Source organism: Neofelis nebulosa, chromosome 9, assembly GCF_028018385.1.
Source record: "Neofelis nebulosa isolate mNeoNeb1 chromosome 9, mNeoNeb1.pri, whole genome shotgun sequence".
In the NCBI taxonomy this organism is placed as follows: Eukaryota; Metazoa; Chordata; class Mammalia; order Carnivora; family Felidae; genus Neofelis; species Neofelis nebulosa.
This window is the reverse complement of record NC_080790.1, coordinates 20,243,386-20,256,993: the sequence shown is the minus strand read 5'-3', so window position 1 is coordinate 20,256,993 and position 13,608 is coordinate 20,243,386. Positions and strand designations below refer to the sequence as shown.

The window sequence follows — 13,608 nt, the reverse complement described above, 5'->3', positions numbered from 1 at the left end:
TGAAAAGCGAAATGACCACGTGACAGACACTGATTAAAGACCACTGGATGGGTGGTCGAGGAGAAGCAGTGGGCATAGGGGGTGCTGAGGGACGGGGGGAGGGGACTCCCTCAGGGGAGAGGACGGGGTGGGTGTAGTCACAGGTGTGGGAACGGAGGGTGTGAGCTGGGGGACAGTGACCGGCCCTGGAATGATGGGGTCGGCTGGGAAGGTGGGGGGTGAGGCCACACGGTGGTGAGCCATCCGTGTAGGTCTGGACCAGAGTTCAGATTTTACTGTGCGTGAAAATCATAGGCCCGATGGAGTTTTAAAAAAAATAACGGCTGAATTGAGATATGATTCACATACCATACAATCCACCCGTTTAACGTGTGCAATGCGATGGTTTTTAGTACATTCACAGAGTTGTGCGACCATCACCACAGGCAATCTCAGAACGTTTTCATCAGGCATCATAGGTTTTGATGGAGGAGGCCACGTGCTGCGGAAAATCTTTGCTGAGAGGCCGGGGTGGGCGGTAGATATGCAAGAGGCAGGGAGCCCCGTCGTAGAACATCCACCAAGGTCGAGACCTGTGGCACAAAGGGCCCGGAGGGCGGAGGTGGAGGATAGAGGCCCGAGGACAGGATCAGGTGCTGGGTGGACTGAGGAGGAAGGGGGACCTCGGTTCTCTTCAGGCCTTGGGGCTTCGGCGGCCGAGGGGGGGGGGGTGGTGCCACTACCGCGTAGGGAGAGAAGTCAGAGGAAACATGAGGCATCTGGGTCTAGAAGAGTGGGATTTTAGGTGGTTGCAAACCAGCCAGGTGGAGATGTCCAGAAAGTGGGGGTCTGTACTGACCCCGGTGCCTGAGCGTCTCCGCAGAGGGGACCACGTGCCCCACGGGGGTGCCCGCCGTGCAGTAATAGCTGCCCCCCGAGACAGCAGAGGGGCCCGAGGGGTGGGAGAGTCAAGGGCATGGAGCCAGGGGGAGGCATGGGCAGGACTGAGAGCCAGAGAGTCGATTGGCTTGGAAGCTTCCAGAAGTAGGGTGTCTTGTGGCTCAGCAGTGGCACTCAGTAAACGGTGGCCGATCGAGTGCTGGAAGCAGGGTAACGGTTAGCTGGCGAGGAGGCTGAATCGAACTCAAGGACCATGAGGATGGAAAATGGTCCTTTGAGGCTGTGAGTGACCGTATCAGAGTCCATTCAAAAGACAGAAAGCACATCGTGATCCGAACAGGTTTTACTATCAAGACGTGTTAACTACAACTGGGGTTGGGAGTAGTGAGAGACCGGCCGGTGAGATGTAGGACGAACTACAGAGAATCTAGAAATAGCACGTGTGAGACCAGCCGCCTCCCCGGGGGTCACCATGGAGCGCCCGGGGAAGAGGCCCACGCCGGGGCCGATATCCCGACCTGGATGGAGAGGGCACGGCTGTGGCTCCCTGGACGACAGGGAGCTGACTGTGGAGACACGTTGGAAGACCTTGCTGGAGACTTGCCCCTGGAACTCACCGGAAGCCATCCTTTGGGTCCCAAGGAAAGCTACGCGTGGGTCACACTGCCACTAAACTACCCAAGGGGAGTGTCGGGTGGAGCTGTTGGCTGCTGCCGGCTGTTAGGCACTCCCCAGACCAGGCGCTTCAGAAGCCCCCTCGCTGCAGGAGCCGGGGCCTGGGAAGTTGTGTACAGAGCTCCGGGAGAGCACCCCAGGTCTAGGAAAGAAGACTCCCTTTTCTTCAGTGTCCCTCCAGTACCCTCTGGTGGCAGAGTCTAACGCCGTGCCTGCTGGCAGAGGAGAAACACTTCAAGGGCCTGGTTCCATTTTCACCGAGCAGGAAGTGAAGGATGAATAAATCGCTAACTGGCAGTCTATCTACCCCTTTGGCCGCACAACTGCGTTTGCACCTTTCACACCTATTTGGGCTCCCCTACAACTACAATCGAAGCCGTGTTTCTACCTAGCAAGACACGGCAAGCAATTCTTCTCACCCTTTCCCCGAAGAGTCCCACTAAGCACTGGATCAGCCACTGTCTACGTGAATAGCTTCTCAAGTTCAGCCACAGTGCCACTGACTATTCTGTTACCTAAAGACTAAAGTATAGGGGAGGCTGGCTGGCTCAGTCGGTGGAGCATGTGACTCTTGATCACAGGGTTGTGAGTTCGAGCCCCACGTTGGGTGTAGCGATTACTTAAAAATAAAATCTTTTTTTTTTTTTTTAAAGACTAAAGTATAAATTTAACTTCCAACAGCTTGTATATGAAATAATGGGAAGAAGGAGGAAAAAGAAGAAAAACGGTTACCATGTACAAATAAACACGTATATGTATCCAGTAAATAGAAAGTACACAAAACTACTGTTTTCATTTCTGTGTTTGTTCCCAAGGCCACATTTGATGTCTGGCTCCTTTCTCCCGTTATCCACCCTAGATTTCCTCTGTGCTCTACTGGAATGTCAGCAGGCCAGGCTTCTTTTACCTGGTGCAGGGGCCCAAACCTTGATTCTCGAAGGATCCGAATCCCTCGTTGGTCTGTCTTTTATGTTGTTGTTATTGTTACTCTAGTTTTTCCATTAACCCTAACTTTGGGGCTTGGAAGTTCTAAGAGGTGACTGAGAGAATCCTCTGGATTCCGGATGTGGTCTTCCTTGTCTCTGTTACGAACCAGCAACTCAGCGGTGTGGTAACTAGGATCGATCACCCAAGCCAGTGGAGTAACTCCTTTTTGGGGGCTCTTGGTTCAGTGGCGCAGGGGTCCAAAAAATGCCAGGCTGTGGACTTGCTTTCCAGTGGAACCATGGTGGTGTCCCCTTCGGGGATTATGACATTTCACACTCCTTGACGGTTTCAGAGACAGGAGGTAGGGGCCACAGGCAGGGGTCAACAGGGAGTAAGTGAAGAGGTCCCGGAGCTGGCAGGTGTGGACCATGGGCTACCTCCAGGGGAGGACAGGACCGGACCCACGCTCACGGCTGCTCAGACAGCAGGCCCTGCCAGGGCTCACGTGGCTGATTCTCATGTGGACCCTCAGCCTGGCCACCCTGGCTCTCTGATCCAAGGCCCGGGACGCCCATCTGACTGCTCCAGCACCCATGGCTCCCCACAAGTCAGGCATCTCCTGACCTGTCACACTCAGAATTGCATGCTCCTTAACGGAAGTCTGTACTGGTTCTTTTTAATGCCCAAGGACAACTTCGGCTCCTTACCAGCATCTATTTTGGGTATAAATCTTTTTTTTCCCTCCTTGCTTTCGGGTCTGTGTCATGGTAACCATTAGTATGAGCACAGGAGTCTGATTCAACTCATCTCTGCCGGTGTTGCCACCATCGTGGCAGCAGGTTTGGCGTGATCATAAATGCTCACACTGGTGGTGCCCTGGCCTCGAGGGGAGTGTGACAACCACAGGTCATCTTGTTGTGACTCCAGAGCCAGACAGATGGGCTTTGAAGTGGCAACAGGATGGCAGGACTGTTGGCCTGTTGCCAATGGCTTTTGGTATTCTCTGTGCAGCTGGTGGTTTGGATGGGAGGGATGTTTCTGGAAGCCAGAGGAATGGTATGATGATGTGCCTCTCACTCACGCTGAGAGGGAATGAGCAGTCCAAAGGAGACCCCCCCCCCCGCCCCCCATCCAGCTCAGTCTTGTGACTGAGAGAGGCTGTGGTAAGGGGAAAGACTTGGCAGATAGACATCTCTGTCTAGGAGGCCCTGATCGCTCCCCTCAGCCTCCTACCGGCCCCCAGTTTACTAGGCCCGGAGCTTATCGCCACCCTGGCAGATGATTAGGTGGCGAGGGGCACACGATTACTCTCCTGCCTTTGGTCATCCACAAGGTGCATTTGTAGCTCTGCCCAAGCTCCAGTAGGAAATTCAGCTATGATGCTGTTATCTCTGGGCTGGTGCCACACCAGGGGCGTAGACAGATGAGCTGCGGCGTAGGCTCAGCACGTTCATCCGTGACCAAGTGCTGCCATGTTTGTAAGGACTCTGGAGTTAGATGGACCTGGCTTCATAATCCTGCCCTGGAACTTTCTACCTGTGCTCCCTTGGAGAGGTACTAAACCCCTCAGCCTCAGGTTTTCCTTCTATAAGACGGGAATAACAAGAGAACCATTTCATACATTTCACAGGATCGTTGCAAGGATGAAATGGGACCATACGAGTCTCTTAGCAAGTGCTGAGCACATGGTAGGTACCCAGTAAATAGCTGAATGAATGATTGACGCGTTGGGCAGAGCCCGGGCTACTATGATTAGAAAGTTGTTTACCACCACGCCGACTCCTGCCCTCCCCGCAGACAGGCCTCACCAGGAAAGGGAGGCTAACTGGAAACTTTGCTTTCAGACCAATCTGTGCCCAAAGTTAATATGTCTGCAACAGCCACATGTTAATTGTAAGAGGACATGATGAAGTGGAAAACTCTGGACTTCAGGGTGGGACAGACGTGGATGTGAATCCAGCTCCACCACTTAATAATGACCTTGGGCAGCTTTCTTAACCTTTCGATACCGCACGTTTCTCGTCTGGAAAACGGGGAGGGGGGAGGGGAGAGTCCCCACTTCAAAAGGTCGGAGTGCGGCGTGACGATGAACAAGATGTTGCGGTTGTAAAGCTCTATTCACAGGGGCTGGCACGTCGTGGGAGCTTCGTGAGTACAAGCTCCTGTTTGAGTGACGTCCGCTCACGGGCACTCGGGGGATTTCAAGAAAGGAGAGAAAACCGTGGGCTGGATTAGTCAGGGACTAACAGTTGTTTAAATGTACTGAGGATTTTCTTTGTGCCCGGCACCCTTGTAAGCATGTTCAATGAATTTCGTTTGAATTCTCACAACAACCCTGTGAAGTGGCTCCTATTATTACCCCATTTTACAGCTGAGAAAACTGAGGCCGAGGGCCATGGTTTTGCCCCAGGTCACACAGCTGATAGAGTAAGCAGGTCAGGATTTGAACCCACGCAGGAAGAAGCCCTTTAGGAGGCTGAGATTAGCATATGAGTCAGGACTGTCAGCCACACGGCACAGACTCACTCACACCCAAGCAGGGAAAGGCTTCCATTACTGCGAGAGATGCCCTGCCTCCAGGTACAGCTAGATTCTCGGGGGCCTAGACAATGACCTCAGTGTGCCATCCCTCTGTCTTCAGCTCTTTGTTCTCAGGCAAGCCCTCCCCCGCAGGCAGCCGCTCCTGACTCACATCCTACCCTGTAGCCTTTCCATTGCACCACCACGTCCCCGGAGGCGTCCGGTTGGCCCCGCCTGGTCACGTGCTCACTCTGCCTGGGGTGAGTTGTGGGGTCAGGACAAATACGCCCCAAGCCCCCTGGTGGGGAGGGGTAGATAGCTGGAAACAAGCAAAGTCCACAAGGGGAAAAGTAGACTTTAGACGGAAGGGGAGGAAGGGCCTGCTCCAGAGATGGTCTATGTTTTTCAGCGATGCAGATCGAGCACTTGAGATGGAGTGGAAGGGGCTCTTTCGATGATGACATCAAGATTGTGTTGTTTTTTTAATTTTTAAAAAATTTTTGTTTATCTTTGAGAGAGAGAGCGTGAGCAGGGGAGGGGCAGAGAGAGAAGGAGACACAGAATCCAGAGCAGCTCCAGGCTCTGAGCTGTCAGCACAGAGCCCGACAGGGGGCTTGAACCCACCAACCGTGAGATCGTGACCTGAGCCGAAGTCGGAAGCTCAACCGACTGAGCCACCCAGGCGCCCCGGGATTGTTTTTGATGGAGAAAGGATTTAGGTTTGGGGCAATTCTGGTTTTGTTCCTGGAAGAGAATCGTTCTGCGCAGGCTCTTGTTGAGGTGACATAGCGGGGTGACGGTCTCAGTGCCGGTGGGCGCAAACCTGGAGGGGAGACTTGGGGTGATGAGCTGGGGAGGTGCTGATGGGGTTGGGGTTGGTGAGGAAGGTGGGGACGGTGCCGGGGATGGTGTGGTGGCAGGCTGGAGGCGGGGGGGGGGGGGGGGCAGGTGACGTGGCAGGGATGGCTCAACTGTGGGTGTTTGGCTGAGGTGGGCTGTTGAATGAGCCGGTGTTGCGGTTAGGGACGTGGGCAGCCATGGCGAGCACAGATGCACTTTGGGAGGAATGGAAGGGACGTGCAGCATCCCGGGCAGGGGCTGTGCTTGGTGGAAGTGATGTACGGGGAGGGATTAGACACGTTCGGTGAGGGGTGGGGTGGGGGAGCAGGGAGGGAGGCTCCCCTTTTATAGCTGGTGATGGAACTGTGTGTGGGCGTGAGGCACTGGTCATGGTCATGCTGTGGGAAGTGATGGTTTCACAGAGCAGCAAGGTAGAAGGGCTTAGACGCACTCGTAGAGGAGGATAGAAGCCAACGCCAACCAGTGGTTGAAGTTGGGAGGTAAGCCCTCTTGCCCTTCCTATTCCCTCTTTAAAATACTTGTGTTAATGTTTATGTATTTTTGAGAGAGAGAGAGAGAGAGAGAGACAGACAGAATGCAAGTGGGGGAGGGGCAGAGAGAGAGGGAGACACAGAATCCGAAGCAGGCTCCAGGCTCCGAGCTGGCAGCGCAGAGCCCGACGCGGGGCTTGAATCCCCGAACCGTGAGATCATGACCTGAGCTGAAGCTGACGCTTAACCGCCTGGTTAACCCAGGCGCCCCATAACATTCCTGTCTTATTTCCTCACAGCAGTACATACGCATCACGTAAGACGTCAAGACCAACATCACTTCACCAAAGAGACCCTCCCACCCTCTCCTTCTCAGAGGCGACCACTTTTAGCTGTTTCTTCTAGCAATTTTGCATCTCGCGTTTCTGAGGCATGTGCATATTTTTGATTCTTCCATTTTAGACATTTCCCATTGATTTCCTATTTAGTAAGTAGGCATGCAGCTCCCTTACACGGCCAGCCTTTCTGCTCCGAAATCGCTCTCGTGGTAGGGCATACTATTAACAGTGCTCTTTCAAAAATGTTTTATGCACATATGAATGTATGCGTGTGTATACGTGTCATAGGCAGGATATTGCCACGTCCCCACCCCCGCCAAGAGGGACGCATCCTAATCCCCTGAACCTGTGGATATGTTACCTTACGTAACAAAAGGGACTTTGCAGGCAGGTCTGATTAAGTTAAAGATCTTGAGATGGGGAGATCATCCTACATTCTCTGGGTGGGTCTAGGGTAATCAACAGGGTCCCTAGAAATGAAAGACAGAGGTGGGAGAAGCAGAGGAGATGTGATTCTGGAAGCGGAGTCAGAGTAATGCGATAAGAGAGAGCCTGGCCGTTGCTGGCTCTGACGATGGAAGGGACCATGAGCCAAGGAATATGAGTAGCCTGTAGGAGTCGAAAAAATCAAGGGAATGGATTCTCCCTAGAGCCTCCAGGGAGGGGAGTGCAGCCCTACCAACATCTTGATTTTCAGTCCAGTGACAAGAACCATTTTGAACTTTTGTTTCCCAGAACTGCAACATGACACATTTGTGTTGTTTTAAGTCATTAATTTTGTGGTAACTTGTAACAGCAGCAACAGGAAATGCATATATATATATATATATATATATATATATACACACACACACACATATATATGTGTATATATATATATACGTATATATACGTATATATATATACACATATGTGTGTATACATATATATGTATATACACACACACACATATATGTGTATATATATACGTGTATATATGTATACGTGTATATATATACACATACATATATGTATATATACGTGTATATATATATACACGTATATATGTATATATATACGTGTATATATATATATATATGTATATATACACACATACATATGTATATATACCCACATGCATTACATAGGTGTGTATACACACACACATATTTGTTAAATCAACTAATGCATCTGTATTCAGAGCTAAGCCTTATAGTCTACTGCAATCGTTTCCTTTTTTTTTTTTCCACTGAAGTTAACAATGATCTGGTTTCTGCATCTGCCTTATTTTCTTTGTACTTTTTGCTAGTTGCTATCTCACCTTCTAATAGCTGTTGGTGTGGCTTTCCATAGGGCAGTCACATCAAATATTACATGCTCCAGACCCAGTTTTCCTGTTCTCGCTGGAAAGTTCTTTCCAGTTCTAGCTGTGTGGCACGTTGTGGCTGCCATTCTGTGGCTTCCTTTTGTGGTCCTCCGTGGCATTCCCTCTGCCTTCTTTCGGGTCGAAGTTCCTGTTTCCTGGATCTCGCCTTCTTCCTCTTGTCTGGTTTACTCCCCCTTTTTGGAGCACATCGTCCAGGACAGATACCTGTCAATATCCGAATCCGTCCAGTTCCTGAGTTCAAATGGCAGAGTGGGAACAGGGAGTGACACCTGTAGTCTTGTCGGATTAAAAAGACCGTTCGATGGTCAAGGGCGTGGCAATGACAGCAGTCAACAGGCCTGAGGCTTAGGTGACACTGCTTTGATCCAAACAGTGACCCTCGATGGCTTCACCTGGCCTGTTTCCACCTCAATCCTGGAGATCCCCTTCCCTTGTCTCGTGTGTCTTAGAGGACATCTTCCTGTGTTCCTGAGAAAGGAGCGTCTGGAAAATATATTCTCCTATCACACGTAAATGATGACGAGGCTGCGTAAAGAATTCTAATGGGAGAATTATTTTAAGAATTCCAAAGGTATTGGTCCTTTGTCTTCTTGCTTTCCACATTACCGTTGAGCGATCCGAAGCCATTCTGCTTCCTGGACCTTTATGTGTCACTTTTTCTCCTGGTCTGCAAGATCCTCTCTTGATGTCAGTGTTTTGAGATTTCACGGTGACGTGCCTTGTGGTGGGTCTTTTCAACCAGGTCACTCATGTCTCGGTTCTGGGAAATTCCCTTGAATTATTTGATTGGTAATTTTCTCCCGTTTTTTTTGTTTTTGTTTTTGTTTTTCTGTAACGCCTGCTTTTCAGATGAAACTTCCGGACCAGTTCTCAAGCTCTCTTTCCCGTCCTCTCCTATTTCCATTTTTCTCTTTGGAGTAGCTTTGTGTTGAGTTCTGCATCTTGCTAGCATGACTTGTACCTTCGGCAAATCTGTTTTGTTCTCTGAGTGTTCTCTTCAAATCGCGCCACGTTCTTGTCTCATGAACGCGGCGTCTGATCTGGGCCTGAAGTCTAGGTTTTCCAAGTTGCGGTTTGCTTTGGGTTTCTGCGTTCTCGTCTCTGTCTTCCAAGTCAGAGGCTTCCCTCTGATGTCTACTGGTCCATGATGGTCCTTTACAGGATTAAGCACGGGGGACGAACAAGCGGATTAGAAGACCTGTGCATGATGCTGGGGCTTGTTGTGTGGCAGACCCACCTGGTTGACCTAAACAAGCCATTTGGACACTGTTTGGCTTCCGGTGGCAGCATCTATGTCCGCAGGCCTATCCCCTCGGACTAATGAGATTCTCCAGAAAAGGCGAGGGTCGGGCTGCCAGGGTTCTGGGAGCCCAATGGGGAAAAGCTGGGGGCACTCAACGTCAGCGTTTAAAATAATCTTCATCTCCCGGATTTAGATATATTACCTTTGCTCTCAGCTGCACCAGTCAACTCTGTGCAGAGACCCCTCTGTTCTGTTCTCTCCAGAGAGTAAACCTTCGGACTCCATGGGGACAGGACCTAGGGCTTTTACTTCTTTCCTCCAGTCTTCTTCATTTTCCCTTGTCCGTCCCCCTCACCCCTGGTCTGGGAGGTAGCTGGTGCTACTGTCTCAAGTGTCTTTTGAAGATTCTTGTCATAAAGCAGGTCTGATCTGATTTGATTTGAGGTTGATTTGAAATCAGTTTTGTCTGAAATTTGGCAATCACGAAGCGGCTTTCCAGACCCCAAAATGTCGTGGGGAGGGGGTGTCTCCTCTCTGTTCGGCCCCAGCCCGTGACTGTACGTCTTGAGAAACAAAACAAAAAAAACTTTTTACCAACTTGGATTTAGACGGTGGTGAAATTTGGTGTGTATATTCAAAATTCCTGTCCTCTTTCCCACAGCGGGTTTGGAATTGAAGAGTGATAATGGTGACTGTGTAGGTTGTGATACCCAGATATTTTTCTGATGGGATTCCTTAAGCATTTTTTAAAGATGTTGCTATACACATTATTTACGGCCACTGTGGACATTTAGAAGTGTAAAGAAGGAAATAAAAGCTGCTTGTCCTTGGTGGTAGCGTTCCTGGCATGGATTTTTCTTTGGTGGTGGTTTTTGTGGCACAGCCCTTGGCACCGGTGAGAAGGAGGCTTCGGCGCCAGGAGCAGCAGAGAGCCGTGCTTGGCGAAGGACCGTCGCCGTGGTGGACACATGCCGCTGGGTTGGGACCGGGGGCCCAGGAGCTGGTCGCTCCTCTCAGCAAGGCTGCTTGAGAGAAGGAAGCTTCCAAGGGCAGGTGGAAAGCGCCGTGTCGAGTCCTGGAGCTTGGCCACCGCCGTGGGCCCCCTGGGCTGTGCGGTGCGTGGCCTGCCTGACCATATGCCGGATGGTTTTAGATGATGCTGGGTGATTCTTAACAACACTTTCTGACAGATCTGTTCCACTGAGTAGCACAAAGGAACCTATAGACTGACCCAGGTCAGCTGAGTTTGCGGTGAGTTTGTGCGTGCAGCTCAGATACCAGGGGGATATGTGGAGGAAGGGGAGGAGGAAAGAGGTTTCCTTTCCTTTCCGGGGTGTCTGCCCTCAGGGTCAATGTCTTGTGATGTTCCGCTTTTCCCTCCTACTTCCTACTCTTTTCAATGGCAACCAGAGGTTCTCTGAAAGTGTTTTTTTTTTTTTCTTGCAGAAGCTCCCTGGGTGTTTCTGGGCCTCAGGGCAGTATTGAGACAAACATCTGGTGGAGGGTTATCTGCCTCTTACTTACTTTGTGCCTGGGTCTTCACCAACTCCATTCTGGGGCTCTGGGGCTCCTGAAGTTATCCCAGCCTTGTCTGCGTCTCCCCTTTGCCCTTGGAGCCTGCAGTAGCTTGGCCGGGAGGGGCGAGAAGACACCTTGTAGATAACGGAGTCTACCTCGCCCCATTTCACGGTTGAGGAAACTAAGGGTGGGAAGCCCGAGTCAGGACTAGAACCCACATCTGCTGACTCTGGGTTCAATATTCTTTCCAACCAGATAACTCCCTTATCCTTTTGAAGGTTTTAATGTGGTTGGGGCGGGGGGGTGGTTGTAAGGCCATTAGGCATGTTTGTGCTAACAAACGGGGTGTGGGTTTGAGGGGGAATGACTGGCTGATAATGGAGGGAAGCTTTATGGAGCTCTGGGTTGGACCAGTTCTCTAATGGGCTCTCAAGAGTTGTTTCTGTGGGGTGGTATAAGCTGGGGGACAAAGCTTCACAGACAGTCCCCCCAGAGCTTTAGTGAGAGAGATCTGGATTCAAGTTTCTGCTTTGACTCTAGAATATGGACAAATCCTAACCTTTTTGAACATTAGGTTCCACTGTAAACGTGGGATAGTAATAGTACTAGAAGCTCCCCGAAGGAAGGAAGGAAGGAAGGAAGGAAGGAAGGAAGGCAGGCCAGCGTGTCACGTGCTTAGCACCGTGTCTGACACTTAAAGCAATACTCCTCCTGCTGTCTGTGCACTCGTGCATTTGGGCAGCAAACATTCATGGAGCTCAGTACTGTGCCGAGCTTATGTGTCTGCATAGCACCTGGGGTTTCCTTCAGGTTCACCTGTGGGGGCTTGGAGCATCTACAGCCCACTGGGGTCTGAACTTACAGCCCCTCCTGTGCTGGCCCTAAGGAGGCTCCTCCCAGCCCCAGCCTGTCCCAACACACCCTGGGCAGAACCCACCTTCCAGCCGCCGCCGTCCCTGGGGGAGGGGCCGCGCCCGTGGGAGACCCAAGCCTGTGCTTTCTCCAGTGCCTGGTTTTCCAGGGAGCCTTGGCTGGAGGGGGATGGGAGAAGGAGCCCGAGAGGGAGGGGAAGCCTGGGAAGCAGAACGGGAACTGGAAGGGGAAGGGTGTGGGTGGGCCCAGATCCAGCTGCCTCCCACTTTCCTTCTCCTGCCAATCCCCTCCCCGCGGGCGGGTGCACTGGAGGCAGGGGCTTGGCCCGGGTTTCCTCCTGGGGGGTGGGGAGCCCAGAACTCAGTGTCTCCGAGCAAAGGGGGTTGAATCCGCAACACCCCCACCCCGAGCAGAGGCCTGCGGCGGGGGCTTTGTGATTTCACTGGCTTGAGGCCCGCACCTGAAGCAGGGAAGATGAAAAAGCCCCTAAAATCAAGCAGGGTGGGTGCGGAGGGCCCCCTCAAGCCCACCAGGTTCCCCCGGGCAAATGGTGCCGATCCGTGGGGCTCGAGTGGGGGTGGGGGGGAAGCAGCCTCCCGTCAGCCGTCACCGTGGCCTTGGCTTCGGCCTCTCCCCACCGGGGCGCCCTCCAGACTGCACTGCAAACCTAGGCCTTCAGCCTGGCCGCAGCCCGAGTTCAACCTCAGCTCTCTCTGGGCCCAGGCGCTGGTCCTAAAGTGAGCTGACATTCATTTCACATCCTGTGACTGCAGCTCACTTCCTCCACGTGGTGGGAGCGGTGTGGGGGCGGGGGCGTGAGGGGAGGACAGATTAGAAGGAAAATGTAGCGGGGCTGGGGACCTCTGGGATTTCCCAGGGGGTGGCTGGGTGGGAGGGAGGGTGCGGGAAGCTTTCAAAGGAGAGAACAGACGTGAATGAAGAAAAGGGAGGAGGCAGGAGGCAGTTAGAAGTCCCAGAAGTGGCGCCCACTGCGCCCCAGCAACGCGGAGGCCCCGGGGAGACTGTTGCTGCCTCGCAGGCAGGAGGTGGCCCTGGGGGAAGCCAGGCGGTACCCTGCCAGCTGAGTCGGCCTCGGTTTCCCCTACTCTCTGGGGTGCTAGTTTGGCCGGAGCTGCTGGTGAGCCTGGGAAGAGGAGTGAGGTCAGAGGAACAGGCCTCACAGGCCCCGGGGCTGAGGTGTGTGTGTGTGTGGGGGGGTCAGGTGGGGCCTGGGTTGGGGGTGCCCTGCCCTGCTGACCCCTCTTGTCTTTCCCCCACAGGTGGAGCCACTGGAAGTCCACACCGCAGGCAGCAGGAGTCTCCCTCAGCACCGGGATCTATGTCTAAGTTCTAACTCTTGCTTACAAAGACCACGATAATTCCTTCCCCAAAGCCCAGCAGCCCCCCAGCCCCGCGCAGCCCCAGCCTGCCTCCCACCGCCCAGCTGCCCGCCATGCCCTCCAGCGGCCCCGGGGACACCAGCAGCTCCGCTCCGGAGCGGGAGGAGGACCGCAAGGTGAGCGGCTGGCTCTGCCCAGGACCCCCTAGGACCCCAAACCCAGGGAATGGGAGGGCCCGTCCCCGAGCAGTGACAGCTCTGGTGTGCTGAGCGCTGGACCGCGCAGCTCAGCCTTCGCGCTGGGCGGTGGAGGGGGGTGATGTCCCCCTTCGGGTGATGGCTGGTAGAGGTTCAGTCCTGGTGGTACGGTGGGAATTTGAACCACGATCAGGCTCCAGGACCCAGGCTTTTCACCTTCCTGGTGTCTGAGCAGAGGCTCAAGCCCTGGGTCTGTACAGTGTTGGCAGTCGGCCTTGCAGAGTGTCCCCAAACCCAGATTCCTTTCTGGATTGGCCTCCTACCAGCCCTGTGTCCTCGGGTTGGTCACTTTACCTGTCTTAGCTGCCTCTGCTTCCCCAGGGTATTCGGTAGCTTCTGGG

At 52.9% G+C, this 13,608-nt stretch overlaps 1 protein-coding gene across 5 annotated transcripts in view; it reads left to right on the top strand.

The window, feature by feature from the left end:
• DNMT3A (DNA methyltransferase 3 alpha) overlaps positions 1 to 13,608 on the top strand; it is a 100,683-nt gene that overhangs the window by 13,993 nt on the left and 73,082 nt on the right. For 2 of the 5 annotated variants that reach the window (XM_058682713.1, XM_058682712.1), the window contains exon 2: positions 12,951 to 13,186. In XM_058682713.1, coding sequence (XP_058538696.1) covers positions 13,124 to 13,186 — 63 coding nt within the window. In that variant the 5' untranslated portion in view covers positions 12,951 to 13,123. Of the gene's footprint in view, positions 1 to 12,070; positions 12,172 to 12,587; positions 12,809 to 12,843; positions 12,868 to 12,950; positions 13,187 to 13,608 lie in introns of those variants that run through there. The other 3 variants (XM_058682716.1, XM_058682714.1, XM_058682715.1) reach the window with 3 other exon arrangements.